Raw genomic sequence first — 27,856 nt, 5'->3', positions numbered from 1 at the left:
CATGAAGACTATAGCAAAAAACATGGGGTAGATTTTTTAAATATGAAAGAGAAATTGGGAGATATAGAAAGTTAGACTAAGTGGCTCTAATATACATCTAAAAAGAGATTCAGGTAAAGGGAAGAAAAGTAATGAACACTGAACAGATAATTGCTGAGAATTCTGTAGACATTAAAGAAAACAACAGTTTTCAAGCTGAAAGTTCTCACTAAGTACAGAGCAAGATAATGAATGAATGAATGAAGTCTAAGTCACCCCAAAAGCAGAAGAAAAAGTATCTTCAAAATACTGACGAAAAACAAGTCAATCTAGGATTCAATATTCAAAAAAATAAGAATTCAAAAATGAGGAGGATTTTTTTCAGTCATTTTTTGGACTAAGAATTTCAGACCCACCAACCCTCAGTAAGAGAAGACCCAAATGAGATGGGGGAAAATGGAACTAAAAATGGTAGCATAGTGATTGATTTAATATTGATAAGTATTATTATTAAGGATTATAAGACATTAGTAATTTTTAGAAGAAAAATATTGGGACTAGAAGTCCAAAAAATAACACTAGAAGAAAGATGGGAGTTTAATTATTAGATAGAATGTTCCAAAACTCTCATCTTATTTGGAAAGATAAATACAATTTACAGTATGCTAAAAAGATATATAAATTTAAAAAATATATTAAACATTTAAGTTCAATAATTAATTTACAGAAATTAATAGAAATATTATCTACGGTTTCCAAAATGTATTAGAAGATTCAGAGAGAGAACACTGAAAAATTAATTAGTCAAAACAATAGAAAACCAGAAGAAGAAAATGTAAATGGGAATTAATTAAATGACCCAAATATAAAGCAGGGTAAATAACAGTGGCCAAAAATTATATATGTCATGGCTCCACTGGTATAATTTGTGCATATGCATGCAATAACACCAGATAAAAATATGCCTAATATTGGGGCACCTGGGTGGCGCAGTTAAGCGTCCGACTTCAGCCAGGTCACGATCTCGCGGTCCGGGAGTTCGAGCCCCGCGTCGGGCTCTGGGCTGATAGCTCAGAGCCTGGAGCCTGTTTCCGATTCTGTGTCTCCCTCTCTCTCTGCCCCTCCCCCGTTCATGCTCTGTCTCTCTCTGTCCCAAAAATAAATAAACGTTGAAAAAAAAAATTTTTTTTTAAAAATGCCTAATATTAACATTATTTACCATTAGACTGTAGAACCACAGATAAACTTACTTTCCCTTCTGCATGTTTCAATATTGTCTGTTGTCCCTATGCTGCACTGATACTCATTTTAAAATCATAATAAAATGTTATTTTTTAAAAAGCTATTGGTTGCATTTGAGTTGAGTTTATAATATCATTCTTTCCTTAAACAAAAAAATCAGAAATTTACAATTGTAAATAAAACAGTTACAAACAAATGTAAATCAATACAAATAATTTTAAAGACTGGGTTTTCCTGTATATGTCTGAACACAGATATGACTTCAATTTGAAGATACAGCTCATGAATTTTAAACATTTTCAAGTCTGGTATTGAAGTGGGGGGGGGGAGAATACCGAAATAATTTGCCTGAAAAATTCTTGCCCAGTTCCGGTAACTTAATTACTCAATGACTTGTCCATGTTGAGTTGATTTAAGTCATGTGGCAAGTGCTACAACTTCTAACTAAGAAAGGCACTGGAACAGAAGTCATCATTTGGCATGGCTGCATCAAGAAAAGCTGCTGACAGCCAAAAGAGATCAAAAGCAGATCAGGTTGCTCAACAAACTACATGTCACTGAGCTCAGAAATCCAGAGGAGTACCCTGAGGAGCTGTGGAAATCTCGGGAACAGGTATAGACACCAAGCATGGTGGATGCTCTTACAAAACGTTAAAATGAGATTCAGCTGTTTTCTTAAAATGCCTGAGCCATAAACATATTATTTCCCAGTCTTCCTTAGACATAGAAAGCGTCTGTAAGCAGAAATAAAACAAGTGACAGAGGCAGAAGATGAGTAACTTAATGGTTATAGTTTCTTTTTTATCAAATTAATCACATAATTTATTCTATTTTTCCTTGTGAACAGCCAATATTTATTATATGGAAAGTATTTGGATAAGTTCTGTATACACATCAGCTCAGTTTCTAAACCTTCTAAAAACAACTTTCTTCTTGGAAAAAAAAAAAAAAGAAAAAAGAGAACAGGCTATTTGAATTTTTGAATTTTTCTAAATGAATTACCTAATTTGATCACTTAGAAGGAATCATTTTTAATAGGCTATTTGTCAAAGTAGACATTATTTTAAATAATATTAAAAATAACATAATCCAATAGTCTCCCATTTGACACCCATTTAGTCAAATCAATGTACATATCTATTTATACCCATTTCATTCCAGAAAGGAACACAAGGCAATTTTATTTTATGACTTGTTAATATGAAATGCTGCATTCATGCTAAAACTTTCCCAGAAAATGAATTTAAATTTCAGCTCTTAAGATTTCCTTCCTCGTGTCACAAAATATCTTTTTTCCCCAGTGGGAAAACTCAAATTTTGGAAAAGCAAAACATTAAAGGAATGATTAAATTATGATTTTTGTCAGTATTCAAAGGACACCTCACAGTTTGACAGCGTGTTAAATAGCTCTTCAACTAATCTCATTTTACTAGAACACAAATGAACATTAGTTCATCAACTACAGTTTCTTTCTCCACTTTCACTGTAAGCTCCTCATTGGAAAATGCCATGCGTCTGTTATTAACTTGGTATCAGTTTTGTATTTCTTAAAATGTGTTCCACTGACTAGAGAAACTACCAGATACTCTGAAAAAAAGGACTTTGTGGTCAAATAAATTAGGAAACTGCTGCCAACCCTTCTTTCAGAGAACTCCTTAAATTCTCTTCATCTTACCCAGCACTTCTTATAGTCATTCATTTGGTCATGAAACTTCCCATTGCTAGAGCAGCAAATTGCAACAATTCATAGACAAATGAGAAAATACTGTTCTAACAAATGCTATCGGTGATAGTTGATCGCTTTTTAGAGAACTTTGTCTTCACCCAATAGAAAGTATAAGCTGTGGGGCTTAAAATCACCACCTTCTCAACCCTCTAAAGTACTAAAAATTGCTAAAACGCTCCTGCAGTGCCTAATCCATGTAGTGAACCACATTACTTAAGAAGACAGATGAGCAAGAAGAAACAGTACTCAATGGCGATGGTTACGTTTCCTTTCAACACCACTATCTGGTGGGTGGTTGTTGCCTTTGTTTGAGCTCTAAGACTTGTGAGAACTTGCACTTTCATGGCTATATGTACATTTAATAATTGTAGTAAGAAACTATGTAGATAGGAAAAATAAATGAGGTAACATTCCAAAGTGATAAACCAACCGAACCAAATAGAAAATTCCCTGGTAATAAGATTACCATTCCACTCACTGTTAAGTCACTGGTAAAGTACAAAATCCTACTTTGCAAGACTGAATTGTTGATCGAAGTGTGAAATATTTTCCAGATATTCCACAAATGCCCCAGCACCAAATCAAAGGACAGAGAGAGAGAGAAAAGAGAGAGAGAAACAGGAAACAGAATTTTATAAGCAAACCAAGATACCTGGCAAAATTTTAAGTATAATACATACTACACATGAATGGTTTGGGTTTCTTATTGTTTTAAGAAATCATTCTTTAAAATTTTTTTTAACGTTTATTTACTTTTGAGACAGAGAGAGACAGAGCATCAACGGGGGAGGGTCAGAGAGAGAGGAAGACACAGACTCTGAAACAGGCTCCAGGCTCTGAGCTGGCAGCACAGAGCCCGACGCGGGGCTCGAACTCACGGACTGCGAGATCATGACCTGAGCCAAAGTTGGACGCTTAACCGACTGAGCCACCCAGGCGCCCCAAGAAATCGTTCTTAAATACATAATAATATAGTATTCTACAAATGTAACATAGTTTTATGTATCTTTTTTAAATGAGGCAGTCATTCTTGGGCTCAATCAGTGAGCACCCATATTTGAGGCTCTAAGGGAGAACATCTAAGTGACAGAATTTCACCCCTCCTTGGCAGTGATACTTATATCTTTTGGTATCCGTGGCAAACTAGCAAATGCCTAACATGCAGCAGGACTATAAACGAATGCTGTTGAATGTTTAGAAAATGTAAGTATATAATGTTGCTCTGTGGATTTAAATCCATATAAAAGCATCTGTGATGAAAATATCAACTTCATAAATTTGATTATAGACCAAAATCTTTGGATAAATATTTCAAAATTGGGATACAATCTCTTAAAAAGTGATATCACATTTGATTTATGGACAGAGGTAATCAAGTCTCTTCTTTTTATCTAGTAATGCAACATCAAATGAAAATCTCACATAAACTTATTTATTCCCTGTCGGTGCTTAACAGATTTAGCAGGAGGCTTACACACACAACTGAGGTGTTCTCAACTCTGCAACAACCCTCATGATCACAAAGACATTTTACCAAAAAAAAAAAAAAAAAAAAAAAAAAAAATACAGATAAACTATCTGTATAAACATTACTTTTTCTCACATAAAATCTCTTTATCTTAAAAATCATCATTGAAGTATAAATGACATATAAGATGATACTAGTTTTAGGTAAATGATGTACTGATTCAACATGTGTATACATTATGAAATGGCTACCCCAATAGTTAACATCTATCAACAAACATTTTTTCCCTTGTGATGGGAACTCTTAAGATTTCCTTTAATAGCACCTTTCAAATTTTTAATACAATATTACTGACTAAAGTCATCCTGCTGTATATTACATTTCCGTGACCTATTTATTTCATAATTGGAAGTTTGTACATCTTGATCCCCTTCACCCATTTTTTTCTACCACCCAAACCCCTCCCCTATAACAACTACCCATCCATTCTCTGTATCTATGAAATTTGTTTTGTTTTATTTTGTTCTTTTTAGATTCTACATACAAGTGAAATCATACAGTATTTGTCTTTTTCTGTCAGAATTATTTCATTCAACAAAAGGCACTCAAGATCTATCCATGTTATTTCAAATGATACGATTTCCTTCTTTTTTATGGTTCAGTAATATTCCTCTGTGTGTTTGTATATACATATATATACATACCACATCTTTATCCATTCATCTATTGATGGACACTTAGGTTACCTGCATATCTTGGCTATTGTCAATAATGCCGCAATGAATACAGGGGCACGCAGAGCTTTTCAAATTAGTATTTTCATTTTCCTTAGATAAATACCCAGAAGTAGAATTGCTATATTCCATGACAGTTGTATTTTAAATTTTTTTAGGAAACTCCATACTGTTTTCCACAGTAGCTACACCAATTTACACTACAACAGTGCAGGCAGAGTCCTTGTTTTTCACATCCTCACCAACGCTTGTTTCTTGTCCTTTTGATCCTAGCCATTCTGACAGGCATGAAGTAAGATCTCACTGTGGCTTTAATTTGGATTTCCCTTATGATTAGTGATGTTGATCATCTTTCATGTGCCTCTTGGCCATCTGCCTGTCTTCTTTGGAAAAATGTCTATTCAAATCTTCTGCCCATTTGTAATTGGATTGTTTATGTATTTGTTGTTGTTTGAGTTCTTTACATAGGTTCGATATTAACCTCTTATTGGATTTATCATTTGCAAATATCTTCTCCCATTTAGTAAGTTGCCTTGTCCTTTCATTGATTGTTTCCCTCTCTGTGTAGAAGCTTTTTAGAATGATTCCATCCCATTTGTTTATTTTGCCTTTGTTGCCACTGCCTTTGGAGTCAGATCCAAAAAAATACCACCCACACTGATATCAAGCAGCTTACTGCCTATGTTTTCTTCTATGAGTTTTATGGTTTCTGGTCTTACATTCAGGTCCTTAACTTATTTTGAGTTAATTTTGGGGTATGGTGTAAGATACTATCCAGTTTCTTTTTCTTTTCTTTTTTTTTTTTCTTTTTGCATTTGGATGTCCAGTTTTCCCAGCCTCAACTTATTGAAGAGACCATCCTTTCCCCATTGTATATTCTTGCCTCCTTTGTCATAAATTAATTGACCATATATATATGGGCTTATTTCTGGGCTTCCTATTCTGTTCAGTTGATCTATGCAAATACTATACTGTTCTGATTACTCTAGCTTTGTAATATACCTTGAAATCAGGAGGTATGTATTAAGTTTCCAGCTTTATTCTTTCTCAAAATTGCTTTGGCTATTGTGGATCTTTTGTGGTTCCATACAAATTTAAAGATCATTTGTTCTAATTCTATGAAAAAGGCCATTGGAATTTTGATAGGGATTGCATTGAATCTGTAGATTGCTTTGGGTAATGTGGACATTTTTAACAATATTAAGTCTTCCAAACAATGAATACAGAATAGCTTTCTATTTGTATATTCTTTAATTTCTTTCATCAATGTCTTATAGGTGTTAGTGTACAGATCTTGCACATTCTGGGTCGAATTTATCCCTGGGTATTTTATTCTTTTTGATGCAGTTGTAATGAGATTGTTTCTTTTATTTCTCTTTTGGATAGTCCTCTGTTGCTATATAAAAATGTAATATATTTTTGTATATTTATTATGTACCCTGCAACTTAGTTTATTAGTCTCCTAGTTTTTGATGGAGTCTTTAGGATTTTTTGTATATAAAATGTCCTCAGCAAATAATGACAGTTTTACTTCTCCTTTTCCAATTTGATATTTTTTATTTTAAATTGTTAGTTTCTCCTCAAAGATTTTGATGGCTTTCTATCTTACATTTAGGTCTTCCATCAATTTTGAGTTTATTTTCGTGTATAAGAAAGGTCCAGGTTCATTCTTCTGCATGTCTCTGTTCAGTTTTCCCAGCACCACTTGCTGAAGAGACTGTCTTTATTCCATTGAATGTTCTTTCCTGATTTGTCAAAGATTAGTTGGCCATACGTTTGTGGATCCATTTCTGGGTTCTCTATTCTGTTCCACTGATCTGAGTGTCTGTTCTTGTGCCAGTACCATACTGTCTTGATGATGACAGCTTTGTAGTATAGCTTGAAGTCCGGGATCGTGATGCCTCCTTCTTTGGTTTTCTTTTTCAAGATTGCTTTGGCTCTCCAAGGTCTTTTCTAGAAATCTGAAGAATTTTAGACTCTCTTCAAAATGATTTGATACAAGGCTTTGTGACTGTTAATAAAGATGTTATACATACATGTGTTTTTTGACCAAACATGTGAGAGAAGATTTTTGTTCCCAGGAAAGTTCACAAACCACAACATCTTGTGCAAGTATACCCAATAGGGAGGAACTATTTATCTTTTAACAATATCATGATAAATGGACAAATGTTCTTGGCTATAAAGTGGAAACAAGATGATCAAATTTGTTTCTGATCAAGGGGATTGCTATTCAAATAACCAATATGCTATTCAATATCTAAATGTCTAATACACGTAACTTTTTGAACAACAAAAAAACTAGTCTACTGGCAAAATTTTTCTTTTGCCACACTAAAAAAATCTAGTTTTACAATGCTGTTAAAGATTTGCTGTCTTAAAAAACATTGAAAAGTCAGGTTTTTCTCATTAACAAAGCATAAATAATACAAACATGACTCCTTAAGATTATAAGTTACCTTTCAAGTCTTTCTTTAGTTTTCTGAGATCTTTTTGAAAATCTTCAAACTTCATCTGTGAAGCCTGAAAAAGGTCCTGAGGTTCTGGTAGTGGAAAAACACACTGTTCTTTTCCAGCATCCTAATGAGCAAAAACACATAATTTTAAAACAAATCAGCATCAATATAAATAAAAATAATACAACAATGGCAATGGCAAAATAGCAAAAACTGCCAAATCACTCAACAATAAACAATAACAAAATATCACTGTAAAAATTGCCTTACCTCATCAAAATTTCGAAGATAGTAGGAGACAATGTATGACAAAAGGCTTCTGCTATTGTCCTAGGCAGAAAGACCAAAGTAAGTAAAAATATATATATATATTTTTTTTCAACGTTTATTTATTTTTGGGACAGAGAGAGACAGAGCATGAACAGGGGAGGGGCAGAGAGAGAGGGAGACACAGAATCGGAAACAGGCCCCAGGCTCTGAGCCATCAGCCCAGAGCCTGATGCGGGGCTCGAACTCACGGACCGTGAGATCGTGACCTGGCTGAAGTCGGACGCTTAACCGACTGCGCCACCCAGGCGCCCCAAAAATATATTTTTTAAATATTACAGCGTCAAATAAAATAGATTCCAGTAAATCAACACAAAGATGAGAACATTTAGAATAAAATGTGAAATTCTATATTTCAAAGTACTACAGCCCCTACATCTAAGGATTTCACTGGCACAGAAGATCCTGTTTTTCCCCAGTGTTTTAATCTAAGCCCCAAGTGGAAACCCAGCTGTTCAAGGGTGGAGTCTCAACTGTGAATACTTTCCTGTTTTACCCTCTTTGATCAGAAAATTAGCTCACTAATTATCATGCTTTATGTTTAAAAGTATAACTACTATCTTAACTGAAATGATTAAACATTGCCAGCATTTCTATACCACTTCTGGACCAGCAGGTATCAATCTGCAACAGTAAGTTTGATTGAGGCTTATTAGTAGATAAAGAAAATAAAGTTAAGTACAATTTCAAGTCAGCAGGAGCTTTAAAAATGCGAGTCTATATTATAAATTGCTATGTCAGCATCTGAGATTGTGGAATTAATATCCAGGTAGCTATAAACAATGCGGTGTGTATTTCTATGGAAAAAAATGTAGAATTGTTTCTATTCTAACAGGCTTCAAAGAATAGGTTTTTACCTCCTTTCTGGCACATTTAAAAGGCATTAAGTTTTCATCATTCAAAATTAGAACTAGATACTCTGAATGTGGGAGGACAAATACACACACACACACACACACACACACACACACACACACATACACACATATTTAAAAACCATATGACACAAACTACATTCCCTGAAATGTTCAATCTAACGATTATTTTCCTTCTATTTATAAAAAGCAATAGCCTTTCATAATTTAGTTTGACATATGATAATACAGCTTTTAGAGACTTTCTTCATTGTAATGTATAGTAATAATATAATAAGATATTATGCAGTAATATCTTATAATAGTAAAATTAATATATTTTTCAGGAACATCATTTGCTTGCATATAATTTAACCAACTTTCCGTTCTCTTTCCTAATAGAATTCAAAGAAATATGCAGTACAGTTAGCAGTACTTGAATGAATGAACAAAACATTTATTAACTGCCTGCTGATAGGCATGCTGAGTGAAAATTCTGAGTGATCTGAGTAACAGCTCTGTCCATGCAGGTCCACAAACAGTACTAAGAAGAAGACACAGTTATATTCATTTTATAGAGCAAGAATCAAATCAGGAAGACTAGTATAACTCTTACGCGAATGCAAATGAAATTATTAAAAACAAAAAATCTTGCTTCTTGATTTTATTATGTAATTTTTTATCTAGGATACTCCTTAATTATTTAAATTAATAAAGTTTAGGGGCGCCTGGGTGGCGCAGTCGGTTAAGCGTCCGACTTCAGCCAGGTCACGATCTCACGGTCCGTGAGTTCGAGCCCCGCGTCGGGCTCTGGGCTGATGGCTCAGAGCCTGGAGCCTGTTTCCGATTCTGTGTCTCCCTCTCTCTCTGCCCCTCCCCCGTTCATGCTCTGTCTCTCTCTGTCCCAAAAATAAACGTCGAAAAAAAAAAATTTTAACTTACTTGGAGATTGAATAAGATATACTAACCAATAAAAAAACCCAAATAATCCTTTATTCATATGTAATTATGATTATCAGCATCTATCTCAGATCCATTTTTATGTTAAAAATTATGTCAATGATATTTACGTTCCAGTATTATTTGAAAAAGTTACTTGTTTCAATTCAACAATCAGTTGTTAAGAACTATTCAATGCTTCCAAGGGAGCTTTTGCTTTTGAACAAATGTGATTTATCAGGTTGACATATTGGAAGTTCCTATGAAAATTTGTGTCATACAAATATACTAGCATCTGAACAAATATACCCATAAAAAAATCACAAAAATTACATGCTGCTGGTATTCCAAGAAAGGATTATGCTTTATTCAATTCTGGAAAAGTAGTAACTGGTATTTCACTGAACTCAATGAAAGAATGTTAAATGAATATATGAGTGTATGTATGAATGAATGAACAAATGAGTTGTTGACCACCAGAAACAACAACAAAAAAAGTGTCTGTTTCTTATGAGGGAGACATAAAGTGAGCCTTGAACAACATGGGTTTGAACTGCGTGGGTCCACTTACACATAGATTTCTGTCAACAAACACAGTATAATACTGGAAATGTAATTTCTCTTCCTTATGATTTTCTTAATAATATTTTCTCTAGCTTACTTTATTGTAAGAATACAGTATATATGTTACATATAACGTATGAAATAGGTGTCAATAGATTAACGTTATTGGTTAGACTTCTTGTCAACAGTGGGCTGTTAGTGCTTAAGTCTTGGGAGTCAAACGTTATGCGTGGCTTTTTGACTGAGCGGGAGGTCAGTGCCCTAAGCCCCACATCATTCAAGGTTCAACTATATTCTTTATCTAGGAAGAACAAGTCTACTATTTCCATTTCTATGAGCCAACTACTTACTTAAACTTAATATTTTAAAATATTTTTAAATGTTTATTTATTTTTGAGAGAGAAAGAGACAGAGTGTGAGTAGGGGAGGGGCACACACACACACACACACACACACACACACACACACAGAATCTGAAGCAGGCTCCAGGCTCTGAGCTGTCAGCACAGAGCCCAATGTGGAACTTGAACTCACAAACTTCGAAACATGATTTGAGCTGAAGTCGGATGCTCAACTGATTAAGCCACCTAGGCACCCCTTAAACTTAATGTTTTAAAAACATGTCCATAATTTCCTTTATCATACAGTTCTGTGTAGAGATTCCATCAGAGAAATAGAATTCTATTATCTTCTAAGTTTATATTCTCGGACATTAATTCTAACCATCATGGTTGTTCCCTAATCTTATATTTTTACTGGCACTCTCATAATCTCTTAGATGTTAACTTTAAACAAATACCAGTATAGAAGTAGGATCAAAAATTAATTAGTCCTGCAAAAGGGCTTGGGCATTCCCATATATACCAGTGTCAAGGGGAATATGATATGTAGAAAAATAAGATAATTTTTTACATTTTATTTATAATCTACTTTCACCCATCTTCGTTTTGTTTTTAAAACACAAGCTTATTGGCCTCCATTACTTAACACAGAAGAGAAGAATAATACTGCCTAATTTATGAAAATTAATTAGTCCTCAGACTCCAAAAGGATAAATTTTAGCAGACATGGTAATGATAGACTGAAAAAATAATTATTTTTATTCTCTACTCAATTATTCATTAAACATAGTATTAATAATTATTCACTTTGGGAAACATTCACAAAATCATAAACATACGAAGGCCATATACTTTTACCTAGCTCAGAACATAAAGGCATTTTTTACCTTGGAACATAAACATTTATTACAACATGTTTACAGTCAAACTCATTACTAAACAAACCTTCTAATTCTCAATTTGCCTACGTTCATTCACACAAAATACTTACACTGCTTTTAACATCTTTCAGCTTCGGAAGAATGTCTAACCCAAAGCCATCTGCCTGTCCTCGAGTCTTATTTCCACCATTCATGTAGTTGCCAAAAGCAAGAACCAAACCCAGAATTTGCATAACCCCTGGGCCATTTTTTAATGTCTGTAAGATAAAGAACATTTTATCTCTTAGACAAAGTTTTCTTTGAATTCTCTTAAGTCAGTGGCAGATATTCATATCATACTAATAATTTTGGGTCACATCCAAACTGTATCATTGTATATTATTAGGATATTTTAAGAGTAGTGTCTCCAAAGTTAACTTTATTTTTTTATTAAATTTTAGTTAACATACAGTGCAATATTAATTTCAGGAGTAGAATTCAGTGATTCATCACTTACATACAACACCCACTGCTTATCACAAGTGTCCTCCTCAGTACCCATCACCTATCTACCCCATTTCCCACCCACCTCCCTCTGTCAACCCATAGTTTGTTCTCTAACATTGAGAGTCTCTTGTGGTTTGTTTCTCTCTCTTCTCTTTCCCACACTCCTTCCCATAGGTTCACATCCATTTTGTTTCTTAAATTCCACATATGAGTGAAATCATATGGTATCTGTCTTTCTCTGATTGACTTATCTCACTTAGCATAATACATTCTAGCTCCATCCACTTCATTACAAATGGTAAGATTTCATTCTTTTTGATGGCTGAATAACATTCCATCATATATACACATATATATGTACACATATATACGTACATTATACATTTATATGTACATACATATGTATATACATATGTATATAAGTATATAAGTTATCTTCTTTATCCATTCATCAGTCCATCAGTCAACAGACATTTGTGCTCTCTCCATAGTTTGGCTATTATTGATAATGCTGCTATAAATATTGGGGTACATGTACCCCTTCAAATCTGTATTTTTGGGTAAATACCTAACGGTGAAAATGCTGGATTATAGGATAGTTTTATTTTTAGTTTACCCAAAGTTAGCTTTAGGAAGTTGTACCACCTACAAGAATTCAGGTACACATTTGTAAAGTGACAGACACCATTCTAAGCCATTTCTGATGCAACTGCATGGAAAACAAATAAGGTTGTAATAGGAGAACTACTAGAAAAGAATGTCGCTGCCGTCACCCTAATTGTACCTACGATACAAATTTTTGGCATAAATTGTAGGAAACCAAAACACAGTTTTTAACGATTAATTCCAAATTTAGATTTATCCCTGAAAAGTTCACACTCACTTCTTCCAAAACATGGAGCTTAGCTGGAATTTGCAAGTATTCTTTCCTCTGAAAATGTGTCTTTAATAACATCTTACTACTTTTCAAAATAATTTACCACAACCAGAACGAATGGTACTATTGATTTTTGACAAATTGTTTTAAATGGTAATATTGGTAATTCATGCCAAGCATTTATTCTTTGTTTTCTGGAGAATATTCATCTTCTGTTGAGTCATACAGCTGTTCCTAAATCATTTGGATGGAATCATTAACAATTTGTTGAAGGCCCCTTCCAAAACTGAAGGCAAATAAATAAAATGCCTTCAAATCACATTTAATCTGAAGTCTGATGTAAGAAAGGACCAGGGAAAGTGAAAATTTTGTTTTGGCAAAAGCAGAAGGGGCAGAAATCCCCGGACGTGGGAGCATAACGAGCACACTGCAGCAACCAGCCCCGTGGCGCGCAACTCTCCAAGTTTTTCTTTGATCTTGAAACTAGTCATCGTATGTTCCCTTTTGTGGAACTGCTATTCTCCAAATTTATTTGTAGAGTAAATAAAAGAAAACGATTTTGAAATGTGGACATGACTGAACACAATTAAATATCAGAACTCAATCGTCAGCTGTCTATGGACTGGAACTCACCTCACACAATTTCTGTAGCAATTCTAGTTTGCGACGAATTGAGCAAATGCTTTCTGAAAATGTGGACTGGAAGAGGATACAGAAGACTCGTTCTGAAAAGTTGGGGATTAGTGACAGTTCATAAAGGAACCTAAGGAAATAAAGCCAAGTTAAGAAGAATATAATTCATATAAACAGATGTTTATCCTCATATTCATAACAATTATGCACGGAAGATGCTACATTTTCCAAATGGAAAGAGGCTGCCCTCAACAAGGTCCTGTTCTTACTGTTCAGGTTTGTCCAGAGACTTGGCATTTTCTTTGTCTTTGGAGGACCGGCCATGCTTTTCAATTTTTTCCAGTTCATCTGATTGTGCTCTCTGGAAAATACAATGCCAAACAGTTATTGAAAATCTTATGAAATGAGTCCCTTAGATTATGATAATCTTAATACAGCAAACTCTATATGTTTTCATATTTCTTAGCATCTGTTTGCAGTAAAGCTTGACTTAATTCATGAAGGCATTTTAAAGTGTAAATATGTCTAATGCAAACCAGATCACCTCCAAACCTTCCAAATAATGTTATTGGCTATTAGTTATCTGCAAAACATTTATTTATTTAAGCATGCTTTAAAATAATACAGTTTTCCTCTCTTGTTTTTTGGCTGTTTGTAATACTCTCTAGAATACAAGAATTTCATTTTAAAGTGGTATGTCTTATTTAGAAATCAATCAAGATAAATTTGGAAGTAATTTGGTCATAATGTTATAAGACTTTTAAAGGAAAAAAGTACTTATTTAACCATTGCAATCATTGTTTATGGCTTTTTTAGGGGAAAAATACAATTGAATTATTAAGTCCTGGAACAAAAATAAAAGGTTGATTTTTCTGATGAATTTTCTTTTTGACACAAAAATGGTTTTAGGCTTCTTTTCTTCCAAAATGTCTTCTTTTAGCATTTATAATTACAAGCTAAAAGTCTCTCGTCCTGAATTTGTTTCTTTGTAGGAAAGTTTCTTCTGCATTTTTAATATATGGTGGAAGATTTTACAGACACGGAGAAACACGCATCTATTCTTCTTTATGAAAAATTTGGATGCTTTATATTTGCAGTCTTTATTTTATAACTCATAAAGATGTTTCAAAACAGCCAAATACAGTACTTCAATGCATTGAGAAGTGTGAGTAGACAACCATATTTTGAATTTGAAATTTGAGTCTAATTTTCAGAATTTAAAATTATTATTTTAATTATTATTTTTTTTGTTTAAACATTAAAACAGTTTAGCCAAGAACTACTGTATGAGATACACTCTAATAGGTTTATAGAAACTAAAGATTTCATCTGAAAAACAGCTATGTTCTGTTTTGCATTCACTGATTCTTTTGAAATGCAGGTTTCAGGTGATGGTATTTACTAGCAAAGACTAGTTCTTCAAATGAAGTTTCATTTTTTTTTTATTTTTTAAAACTGCTCACTTTTTATTTTATTCATTTATTTTTAAGTAAGCTCTATGCCCATTGTGGGGCTTGAACTCACAATCCCGAGATCAAGAGTCACATGCTCTACTGACTGAGCCAGCCATGAACCCTCAAATGAAGCTTCTTTTAACAGCGGAAGAGGGTTTGAAGACAGATCAGTAGATCTTCTGAGGGTTTGTATTGAAAATAAAATTTGCTTTTGAAATACAATGCAACAAAAGATCCAAAGAATTAAAAAGCATGAATTTAATGGAAATATCCCAAGCTACTCCAAAGTTTTAGAACCTGCTTCTAGAATTTCAACTGTATAGTAATCTTGCTTTTTCCCACCAGTTTATTGTGACCTGGCCCAAGAATTTTAGGGAAGTAGACACCACTTATCATAGTTACTGTCCATAAGAGTCAGGCCCACAGATCCCATCATTATACCACTTAAAACCAAGTAACGAGATGGCTTTTAATAAAGACAATGCTCATCTTTCTGGCAAATGAGTGCCCAGGGCAATATTATAAAAGAATATTAAAATTAAGAATATTGATAAGACAAGGGTTATTTTAAGACATGGAGGTCTGCACCAAAATACAGCATATAAAGGGTTCCAGTCCATATAACTTCTCTATTCTTTTATTATCAACTTTTAGTTAGTTAACACACATTGCAATATTGGTTTCAGGAGTAGAATTCAGTGATTCATATCTTACATACAACACACAGTGTTCATCACAAGTACCCTTCTTAAATTTTTTTTTCAACGTTTTATTTATTTTTGGGACACAGAGAGACAGAGCATGAACAGGGGAGGGGCAGAGAGAGAGGGAGACACAGAATCGGAAACAGGCCCCAGGCTCTGAGCCATCAGCCCAGAGCCTGATGCGGGGCTCGAACTCACGGACCGTGAGATCGTGACCTGGCTGAAGTCGGACGCTTAACCGACTGCGCCACCCAGGCGCCCCACAAGTACCCTTCTTAATGCCCATCACCCATCTAGCCCATCTCCCACCCACCTCCCTCTGTCAACCCTCAGTCTGTTCTCTATCATTAGGAATCTCTTGTGGTTTGTTTCTCTCTCTTCTTTTTCCCCGCTGCCCATATGTTCATCTGTTTTGTTTCTTTAATTCCACATATGAATGAAATCATATGATATTTGTCTCTTTCTGATTGACTTATTTCGCTTAGCAGAGCAGAAAATTAGTCTGCTGTCTTCAAACTCAATCACATTCAATACCCAAACGTCGACAGGGAGAAAACAAAATCCACCTTGCTACAATCTGATGAAGTAAGTAAGTTTGTTGGTTTCATTTTTGTTTTTAGAACCTTAGATAACCTGACATAGACTCAACCTAGTTGAGTGCTGGTATGAGCAGGTGAGTGATCAGAAGCTGACTCCATGGACTCAGTAAATTTCTCTGGCTCTTAAATAAAAACACATAAAATCTGAACAAACAACTATGAGAGAAAAAAAGATGGTTAAGGTAAATCATAATAATAATCAAATATAGGAGAGAAAGATAAAATGCCCCAATGTCTTGAGAATAAAGTGACTTTCTGGCAAAACTGTAGAGTTATTCCCCAAATTATTCAGTATACATGAATTACAAATTGCATAGTCCTTGACACTTATGCTCTATCAGACCATTTCTGCTGACTTCAGAAAGAAAAGTTGCCCAGGGTTGACAGTGCTGCTTTATGGATGATAAGGAAGTAAATGCCACTCCATTCCATACCATACCTGGCCCCTGGGCTCTCTAAACAATAGAAATTAATCAGAGGCCAAACAGGAGTTTCAGGCAAGGCTTTATTGGGGCTTATGGCAGAGAACAAAGAAGACAGCACAAAAGAAAAGTGTCCTCAGGCTGACTCCTGGAGGAGAGGTCAGGGAGAATGTTTTAAATAAACTTAGGCAGGACTATGTGTCTGTTTTTGTACCAAAACCATGCTGTCTTGCTGATTACAGCTTTGTAGTAGAGGCTGAAGTCCGGGATTGTGATGCCTCCTGCTTTGGTCTTCTTCTTCAATATTACTTTGGCTATTCAGGGTCTTTTGTGGTTCCATACAAATTTTAGGATTGCTTGTTCTAGCTTCAAGAAGAATGCTTGTGCAATTTTGATTGGGATTGCATTGAATGTGTAGATTGCTTTGGGTAGTATTGACATTTTAACAGTATTTATTCTTCCAATCCATGAGCACGGAATGTTTTTCCATTTCTTTGTATCTTCTTCAATTTCCTTCATAAGCTTTCTATAGTTTTCAGCATACAGATCTTTTACGTCTTTGGTTAGGTTTATTCCTAGGTATTTATGCTTCTTCGTGCAATTGTGAATGGGATCAGTTTCTTTATTTGTCTTTCTGTTGCTTCATTAGTAGTGTATAAGAATGCAACTTATTTCTGTACATTAATTTTGTATGCTGCGACTTTGCTGAATTTATGTACAAGTTCTAGCAACATTTTGGTGGACTCTATTGGGTTTTCCATGTATAGTATCACGTCATCTGCAAAAAGTGAAAGCTTGACTTCATCTTTGCCAATTTTGATGCCTTTAATTTCCTTTTGTTGTCTGATTGCTGATGCTAGCACTTTCAACACTATGTTAAACAATAGACCAATGGAATAGAATAGAGACTCCAGAATTGGACCCACAAAAATATGGCCAATAATCTTTGACAAAACAGGAAAGAATATTCAATGGAAAAAAGACAGTCTCTTTAACAAATGGTGCTGGGAGAACTGGGCAGCAACATGCAGAAGAATGAAACTAGACCACTTTCTTACACCATTCACAAAAACAAACTCAAAATGGATAAAGGACCTGAATGTGAGACAGGACACTATCAAAACCCTAGAGGAGAAAGCATGAAAAACCTCTCTGACCTCAACTGCAGCAATTTCTTACTTGACACCCAAAGGCAAGGGAATTAAAAGCAAAAATGAACTATTGGGACCTCATGAAGGCAAAAAACTTCTGCACTGCAAAGGAAACTATCAACAAAACTAAAAGGCAACCGATGGAATGGGAAAAGATATTTGCAAATGACATATCAGACAAAGGGCTAGTGTCCAAAATCTATAAACAACTCACCAAACTCCACACCCGAAAAACAAATAATCCGGTGAAGAACTGGGCAGAAGACATGAATAGACACTTCTCTAAAGAAGACATCCAGGGGCGCCTGCGTGGCTCAGTCGGTTAAGCGGCCGACTTCGGCTCAGGTCATGATCTCGTGGTCTGTGAGTTCAAGCCCCGCGTTGGGCTCTGTGCTGATAGCTCAGAGCCTGGAGCCTGTTTCAGATTCTGTGTCTCCCTCTCTCTGACCCTCCCCCGTACCTGCTCTGTCTCTCTCTGTCTCAAAAATAAATAAACGTTAAAAAAATTAAAAAATAAATAAAAAAATAAAGAAGACATTCAGATGGCCAACAGGCACATGAAAAAATGCTCAACGTCACTCCTCATCAGGGAAATACAAATCAAAACCACACTCAGATACCAGTCTCATGCCAGTCAGAGTGGCTAAAATGAACAAATCAGGAGACTATGGATGCTGGAGAGGATGTGGAGAAACGGGAACCCTCTTGCACTGTTGGTGGGAATGCAAACTGGTGCAGCCACTCTGGAAAACAGTGTGGAGGTTCCTTCAAAAAATTAAAAATAGATCTACCCTATGACCCAGCAACAGCACTGCTAAGAATTTACCCAAGGGATACAGGAGTGCTGATGCATAGGGGCACTTGTACCCAATGTTTATGGCAGCACTTTCAGCAATAGCCAAATTATGGAAAGAGCCTAAATGTCCATCAACTGACGAATGGATAAAGAAGTTGTGGTTTATATATACAATGGAATACTACTTGGCAATGAGAAAGAATGAAATATGGCCTTTTGTAGCAACGTGGATGGAACTGGAGAGTGCTATGCTAAGTGAAATAAGTCATACAGAGAAAGACAGATACCATATGTTTCACTCTTATGTGGATCCTGAGAAATTTGACAGAAGACCATGGGGGAGGGGAAGAAAAAAAAAAAGAGGTTAGAGTGGGAGAGAGCCAAAGGATAAGAGACTCTTAAAAACTGAGAACAAACTGAGGGTTGATGGGGGGTGGGAGGGAGGAGAGGGTAGGTGATGGGTATTGAAGAGGGCATCTTTTGGGATGAGCACTGGGTGTTGTATGGAAACCCATTTGACAATAAATTTCATATTTAAAAAAAAGAAACTTAAGCAGGAAAAGGGTGACATTTAAGCATGTAGAGGTGGGAATTTATTAGCACCTGTGCATTTAAAGGTCATGCTTCTTCATGCATTGTATATCTAATTACCATGTTAAATCTCCACCCATGGGCATGATTTTTTTAGTATTAAAATGAGGGGAAAAGTTGGTGAAAAGACAAAGCTGGGGTCTATCCTGGCATATACTGCTTTGGTCTGGTGGTAAGTATCCTTCCTCCACATTCCTGCAAGACGTGCTGCTACACAAGAGACATAAAGTCTCAGCCTTTTTTTTTCTTATGGAGGCAGCCAAGGAACACTGGATTGCACAGTCAGGGTTGAGGGCACCTGAGTACAGTCTCTGTTTTGTCTCATATCCATGACCCAAAAACTCCCTTCTTCTTCCCATGCGAAGTATCACAGAACTTCCAAATACAGGCACATGTTACTTTATGGCATTAAAAATAAAATCAATTTTTTTAAAAAATCACTGCCCATCTTATCACAAAAGTCTTAACTATAGCAAAGCTATCAAACTTATGGAGGCAGACATAAAATTTCCAAAATTCCAATGTTACTTCAGAGCTTGAATTTTATCGTTGGCAACAAACACCAGCTGGTATCCTTAAAGTAATCACTTAACTTTGTTCATTTTCAAGAAAATGTCTACCAAATGTCAATGTATTAATAATCACAGTTTGCCGGTTGGATTTTCTTTTTTTTTTTTTTTAATTTTTTTTTTCAACATTTATTTATTTTTGGGACAGAGAGAGACAGAGCATGAACGGGGGAGGGGCAGAGAGAGAGGGAGACACAGAACGGAAACAGGCTCCAGGCTCCGAGCCATCAGCCCAAGCCTGACGCGGGGCTCAAACTCACGGACCGCGAGATCGTGACCTGGCCGAAGTCGGACGCCCAACCGACTGCGCCACCCAGGCGCCCCAAGCCGGTTGGATTTTCAAACAGAGATGGTGTCCAATGAAAAAGGACTACCTTAATTTACAATAAGTACTTTTATCACAGGAACTGTTGTACTTTGCTGCCCAGGAGAAACACTCTGTGTGTACTTTCCATTTTGTCACACAGAGTATTAAAAACACAGATACTCAAGAGTTGAGTTTTCATAAATTTTCACTGTTCATTAAGGACATTGGCTTTTTTCCCCCGTGCAAGTGCATGGCAGTGAAGAATTACAATGACGTCTAAGTGTAGTGCCACTGCCTTGATTCAGGTGGAGATGTCAGAATGTTTACCTTTCACTGCTTTTGAACCATCAGTACCAACATTTACACTGTCAGAAAAACAAATAACATCTTAGTGTTATTATGCAAGTCATTTTTATCTTGTAGACCCCCTTTGAAAAAATGCAGAAACCCTGGGCACCCATGGAGCAGACCTTGGGAACTGACATTTGGTAAAACTTTCCTATCAAACTGATGACTAAATTATCTTTGGCATTCACAAGACTCATGCACCTCCAGGAACAAAAAGTTCATTTTCACTCTAAATTGACCATTACATCTTTAAAAAACACTGTCCAAAAACAAGACACAACGAAAACACAGCTCCTTTATATTAAACAAAAATATTTCCTCCGCTTTCAGACATTGGTTCTTGCTCTACTCTCTGGGGTCAAGTGCAAATTTCTTTCAAATATTTGGGAAAGCTAAATTTTTCCTCCTTTGCCGTCTGTGCTAAGTACTTTGGTTCTTCCCAATTTATCTGATATAAATGTGAGCCTATCATGATCGTAGTTGCTGTTTGAGTATGTTTCTGATGACTTACAAATGAGGCACACACCATGGAGCATCATGTCACTCTCCCACTGTACAGTCTGATTCTCAAGTCCATCATTCCAGAAAGCCTGCTGCTGTTAGTGCAGCTTGAGATTAAGAACAATATTTGGAAGAGCCCTATATCCTTTAAGTTACCAGTAGTCTAATATCTTTTCATGTTTCTGGCTCTCTGTTTCTCTTATTCTGTATTTATGAAGTCATTATTTTGGACTGAAGCATAACAACACATTTGTATTTTTTTCTGTATACAATAAACTATCCTAAGATTTTGTAGCTTGAAATCACAATTTTGTCATCCTATGGGGCAAAATACACTTTGGGCTAGGGTAGCATGAACTTCAGAAAAAAGAGGAGGTAAGACCTATGTTTTGAAGAATATGTGGGCTCTAGATAGACGGAGAGTTAATGTCATTGATTTGCCTCTAAATTTGCTCTGCTTCTTATACTCCCAGTCACTGTTGAAGGCACAGGCATCTAGCCAATAACTTATACCGTCACACCAGATCTTCCACCTGGAATATGCATCATTCACTTTGGCCTGCTGCTCTCAGCTTGGTTAGAAATGACCTCCTCTGGAAAGCCTGCCTCAATCACCTTGATCTCCATTACAATTATTCTCTTTCCCAAATGATAACACAGAACCTTCTATTTGCTTTCTGTTACGGTATGCTTATCACACGATCTTATTGGTGATATAAATATATGCCTACACCTTCTATTGACTGGAGCTTTTTGATGAGAAGGGCCATGTCTTAGGTATCTCTATGGTCCTAGTAACTAGTATGGTTTATGGTATATAGTTAACAGTCAATAATACTTTTCTAAACACTGAAAAATTATGTCAGTAATTAAACATAACCAAAGAAGGCCTCTGAGTCATGGAGAAGAGACAGGAAAAAGAGAGAGGATAATGAAAGAACAGTATAAGAAGTATTGAGAACATAATGATATGCAGATAATGCCAGCTGTTTATCATCATCGTAAGAGTATAATGGGGGTTCCTATGAGGTCATTTGAACTCCAAAATAGATACTGTGCATGCATGAAACAGAATTAGTCATTTCAAATGCTAGTGCACAAATAGGTAAGTAAAAATAATGCTAGGCTTGGCAAAAGTACATATGAATTCACTCATTTATACATTCACTCAACACGATTCTCTTGTGTACCTATAAGCAGAAATACTTAAGTGTGTAAAGGTACAAGAAGCAGAACTAACACATAATAGGTTTTTAAGCAACGTTAATCAACTCAGCAAGATTCTGCTATTCATTAATATATCATAACCAACTGTTTCCTGCCTATCATCTTGGCTTGTTCTTGCAAAACATGAGAGATCGAGCAAAAGTCTATTATTTTCTCTCTGCTAAAGCCCCAAATTATTGGTCTTAACAGCAACCACACAACTTATGTCAAACTAGTGGTTATAAATTTGTACCAGATTAATCCACAGTTCATCTGGACACTTTTGGCTTTGGCCTTCAAATTAAATTTAGTGTCAAGTGTTCTTCTCTGGTCCACTAGTATGAGGTAATAATCAAGGTCAAACTTAAAAAAAAAAAATGAATTTTAGGGATTCATTCACCCATTCATTTAAAGGCCTAGTTTTTACCAGCATTATTCCAGGCACAGTGAATGAAAAGGTATCCGTGTTAGGCTTCAGATTCAAGCAAAATCATATAACATAATGTACCAAGTTGCTCATAACACCACTTTTATTTGCTTAACCCTTCTATAGTGATCTCCTTCCACTGCTTTGTAAAACTATATATGACTCACCATATATGAAGAGAATGCTGATGATCCCACTACCATACCAATGGTGATTTGTTGAAATATGTTCATTCTTCATTATGGCCAAAGACATGGGCAACACAGCCAAACACTTACACATCAATTAATAACATGAAGGAATTTCCAAGCTCCTAACATTTAAATCACAAACCTTCCCTCTTCCAGTCCCACTCACTTCCAGAATTAAATTGTTTCAGTCTCTTTCTTTGCACACCACTTCCCACACCCACCCAATTATCTGCAGATTTGTACCAGAATATCCTTTTCTCAACATTTACTGTGTTTGCCAATATTGAAGTGGACCTCAGTTGCTGCCAAGCTGGATGTTTTACCAGTTACCAAAGATCCATGACACTTAAAACCCAGGAACGCTCTTCACCCAACCACTGGCCAAAACGAACCCAGATTACAGGCTGTCATCGCTGATTGCACCATAGATATTTACCTCCACTACCCCTGACCCAGACACTCCCTTAAACTGAACCTTGCTATTCCAGCTTCTCCAGAGAGGAAGAGATTGAGGAGCAAGTGGTGGAGAGGGAGGGAAGAACAATGAGATCAACTGGTATGCATTTCCACTGTCCGAGTCTATTAATGGTGTTAAGCAGATGTTTCCCAAACAGTGGTCCAGAGGACACAAACTGAGATTCCTGAGATTCACTAGGGATTGTTGTACACTGTGTCCATTTTTAAGACTCACATACTAAAAACTATTTCAACAGTGATCCTCACACTTAATTGATCACAAAACTCGTGCACATGTGCGTGTGTGAGAGACAGACAGAGCAAATGACAGTTAACACTCCCAAAGAGCCAGTGTTCTAAAGGATAGAAAGTAGAAACACTGTTCCTGGCCAAACTAGTAGTTCCTTTATTCAGTTTCTTCCGATATTCCTAATAAAACTAAAGCTAATCTTTACATCTTTACTTTTTTTCCTCAAACATCATCACCCCTGTCACTTCTATGTCTACTAGGTGACTTTGCCTCCTAATATTATTCCCTTTAATTATATCACATCATCTTTTCCTAGACCTCTTCCTATCCCTCTGCTTAACCTTCTCAGTCTCCACTTTCAGGCCTGCATCCACTATCCAACCACTATATGGCAACTATCTTTAGCTCATGTTTTCCCTTATATCCAGACAGGCAATTACTTTCCCAACATTTTAACCTGGATATCTCAGAAGCATCTCGGACAGCAAACAAACAAACAAACAAAACAAAACAAAACAAAAAAACACAGTCTAAAAATAAACTCATGTATCCTTCCCCCAGACATTCAGTAACCCTGATTCCAGTAAACTTGGAAAACTAGTCACCGGTCAGAAAGCTGGGTGTCATGCTGGATGTCTGTCTGTAATTCACTTCTACATCCTGTGAATCACCAAGTCCTGTCTCCATTTCCAATGCTCTCATCCTTTTCTAGACTACCACCACCTCTCCACTCAGCTACCTTGATACTCTGCCTGGTCTCTCCATAATCATCTCTCACTCTAACATATGTTCTACACAGCATCCAGTTTTTTAAATATGCTACTTAAAACTCTTTAAAGGTTAACTGTTATTCTTAGAATAATTCCACAGACCTTAAAGTACCTACAAAGCCTCGTGGTTCACCTCCACACACACGTCACCTCCCTCTGCATCCCATCTCATGCCATGTTCCCACATGCTGCATACATTCTGTTCTCCATGGCTTTCCTTCAGTTCCTCAAATAGACCACCGTTCCTCTTTCATATACGCTGTGGATGTGAACAAATAGGGACTGTACCAAGCAAGGATGCAGCAAAATTGGATCTTTCATATATTGCTGTTGACAATAGAAAATGGAGCAGCCATTCTGGAAAACAGTTCAGCAGTTTCATAAAAGCGAAACAGGGGTGACCGGGTGGCTCAGTCAGTTAAGCGTCCAACTTCGATTCATGTCATGATCTCACAGGTTGTGGATTCAACCTTGCGTCGGGCTCTGTGCTGACAGCTCGGGGCCTGGAGCCTGCTTCAGATTCTGTCTCTCTCTCTCTCTCTGTCTCTCTCTCTCTCTCTCTCTCCAAAATAAATAAAACATTTAAAAACATTTAAAAAAAACACTAAACTTACACTTAACCTACAAAACAGTAATCACGTTTCTGGGCATTAATTACAAAGAAAAGAAACTTAAATCTACACACAAAAGAAGTTAATGTACATGAATGTTCATAACAGTTTTATCTGTAATAGCGAAAACCTCAAAACAACCTAAATGTCCTTCAGTGTATGAAACACATATCGGTACATTCATATTATGGAATACTACTCAGCAATGAAAAGAAATGAGCTTTTAATATACTCAACACTTGGATGGATCTGAAGGGAATTATGAGTAAAAAATCTGATTTTTGCATATCATATGATTCCATTTATATAGTGTTCTCAAAATGATGAAACTACAGAGATGGAAAACAGATTAATGACTGCCAAGGTTAGGAAAGGGAAAGGGAAGTTGGTTGGTATAATTATAAAAGGATAGCTTCAGGGATCTTTGTAGAGGTTGAATAATTCTACGTCTTGATTATAGTGATGTTTACGTGGATCAATGTGTGATAAGACTGCATAGGGCTATGTCTAGCTACATTCACGTGCACGCACACACACACACACACATACACACACACACACATTCACACACAGGAGTGCTAAGACTGCAGTTTTTTCATTTTACTTCAATTTTAAAAGTCTATATGTTATGAACATTGTGGAAGAAATAATCTTTCTGCACAGGACTGAGGACTTCTCAACAATTATGAAGGGAAATGCTTCTACATTATTAAAGGACCACTTAAAATATACTTCTGCACATTACACATTCAAGAGTTTATGGGTGGTCTATATACCGTTTGTTGACTCATATTTTCTCTAATCTTGAACACTAGCTTCTTAAGAGATATACTTTCTAGAGTCAACAGACAAAACTTCAGGCCCACAGGTCTTTCTTCCTCAGGTACAATAAACAACTGGGATATCTTTAAATGCCACAGGCTGAGGGCAATTTGCAAAAACGGTTGCCATATACACATAGCAATCTAAAGTTGTATGTCTAAAGGCTGAATGGCTCCTCAGAGACATGAAAACCTTAAACACTTAACCATATATTGGCATATATGTGAGTAAACAAGAAACTCAGAGCCAAATACACATGAAATGCCATCTGGAATCATTCAACTTCCTAAATAAGTTTATGAAGGAAAACATGATAGGAGTTTTATTATGAGAGTTGCCTATTTATTCCCTTACTAAATTTATTGCCCAGTTAAGTTTTAGTTGTTGTACTCATGTACAGTAAGGAGGGAAGGCTGATGACCCTCTCAGGCTAATATGTCAAAACCATCAAATGTTATTCCTGTCATGCATAATTTCAAGTCACAGCCCAGCTTTAGCTAACCAAGGCTCTTAGCAGATACTTAAAACATTCAACGTTTGCTACCACTGAAAGTTTTCTACCTTATATGACCATACACAGGCCAAACCTGAAAGTCTTCTACATAAACTATCATATTCCCACTCATAAGTACATTCCTTTCACATCAGCAGAATAAAGGGATTCAAAGAAGGAATATGAACACTTAGGGCATTAGTCTGGAAAAATGTGGCTAGCCCACTGCACTATTTTTCTCATGCCCGCCTGCCACCAGGGAAAATATTTAGTATATGCGTGTCAGAAGAGACTGTCCCCTCAGGAAAGCGGAGTAGTCATTAGAAAGTGAATGTGCAAAACTACTTTCTGTACCTTACTAAGCTAAAAGGTTTGTTAATACCTCAAAGAGAGAAAGGAGAGGCAGATCACAAAAGAATAGAATTTATACAAAAAGCAACGGCTGATGGATAGACAAGGCGCTTATAAACAATTTGACACCACACACAAGGAGAGACAATCCATGTTCCGAGGGAAAACTTCCTAAGGGACCAAAAGAAGTCGCACTAAAGGGGCAGCAAAGCAAACAAGTGTTTCCATGATCATAAAAGGTTTACATTTAGGATAAAACATAAGAAATAAAAGCAACATGGATCAAAGCTAGCGTTAAGCCAACAGACAAGTGATTGCAAAAATTTTTATTTATTTACTAAGGATTTATTCCCCGTCTACTTTTCTTTAAGATTTTTTAAATGTTTATTTATTTTTGGGAGAGAAAGACAGACAGACAGACAGACAGACGGACGGACAGACCGTCCTAGCAGGGGAGGGGCAGAGAGAGATGGAGACACAGAATCTAAAGCAGGCTCCAGGCTCTGAACTGCCAGCACAGAGCCTGATGCAGGGCTCAAACTCATGAGCCATGAGATCATGACCGGAGCCAAAATCAGATGCTTAACAAACTGAGCCACCCAGGCACCCCTCTCTGTCTACTTTTATAAAGAATTTGAGGACAGCAGATCTTTTTTATCTCCCCTCTTCTCTTTGCAGGTAGTAGAAAACTTGGACATCTTGTAGTTTCAGGTCAGTACCTATTGAAGATAAGCTTATGATTTATAACAGGTCAGTAGCTGAACCAGCATTTCTCAGGGAACTGTGAAATCTGGCATATAGAATACAACAATCCTTCCTCTATTTTTTCCACTTAAGGTTTGTTTGTGCTCCTAACCACACACGGACACTACATCTCCCCTCCCCAAAATACCACAGCCTTTATGACCTACCTCCCTTTTTAGGAGGAGGGACTTAAAGTGCACTGTATTTTGTGTTGAGCTATTATTGCATTGAATGTTAGCACTAGAATTCATATGTGATAGTTAAATTTTTATGCATATTTATCTGCCCCACAAAAGAATACTCCACTGGCAGAAGGGGTAATAGGTACCCAGTGTATTTTCTAGAAGCATACCATATACAAAAACAGAGGTTACAAAACAAAATATGTAAGCATAAAGTGTTTTTCAAAGTATTAAACATTATTACTTTTATATAAATTATTTTAAAGATTTAAATATTCAAGACTATACCTTCATACACATAATTATATAAGGAATTTTCCAGAAATGGAGCCACCAGACATATCTAAGAAAAAACATACTTCAACTTTACCAAGTGTTTGCCGTTTTATCAAATTCTATAAGGA

General features: G+C 36.1%; 1 protein-coding gene across 1 annotated transcript in view; it reads right to left on the bottom strand.

Annotated features, from left to right (window-relative positions):
• The window catches only part of FMN2 (formin 2), a 396,703-nt gene that overhangs the window by 124,194 nt on the left and 244,653 nt on the right, over positions 1-27,856 (bottom strand). The window contains 5 exon segments of the mRNA XM_040451785.1: positions 7,609-7,729; positions 7,876-7,935; positions 11,622-11,768; positions 13,508-13,637; positions 13,777-13,868. Of these exon segments, the coding sequence (XP_040307719.1) occupies positions 7,609-7,729; positions 7,876-7,935; positions 11,622-11,768; positions 13,508-13,637; positions 13,777-13,868 (550 nt within the window).

This window comes from Herpailurus yagouaroundi, unplaced genomic scaffold (assembly GCF_014898765.1).
Source record: "Herpailurus yagouaroundi ecotype Mexico unplaced genomic scaffold, PumYag 205, whole genome shotgun sequence".
NCBI lineage: Eukaryota > Metazoa > Chordata > Mammalia > Carnivora > Felidae > Herpailurus > Herpailurus yagouaroundi.
The sequence above is the reverse complement of the archived record's forward strand: the minus strand, read 5'-3'. Positions and strand labels throughout refer to the sequence as shown.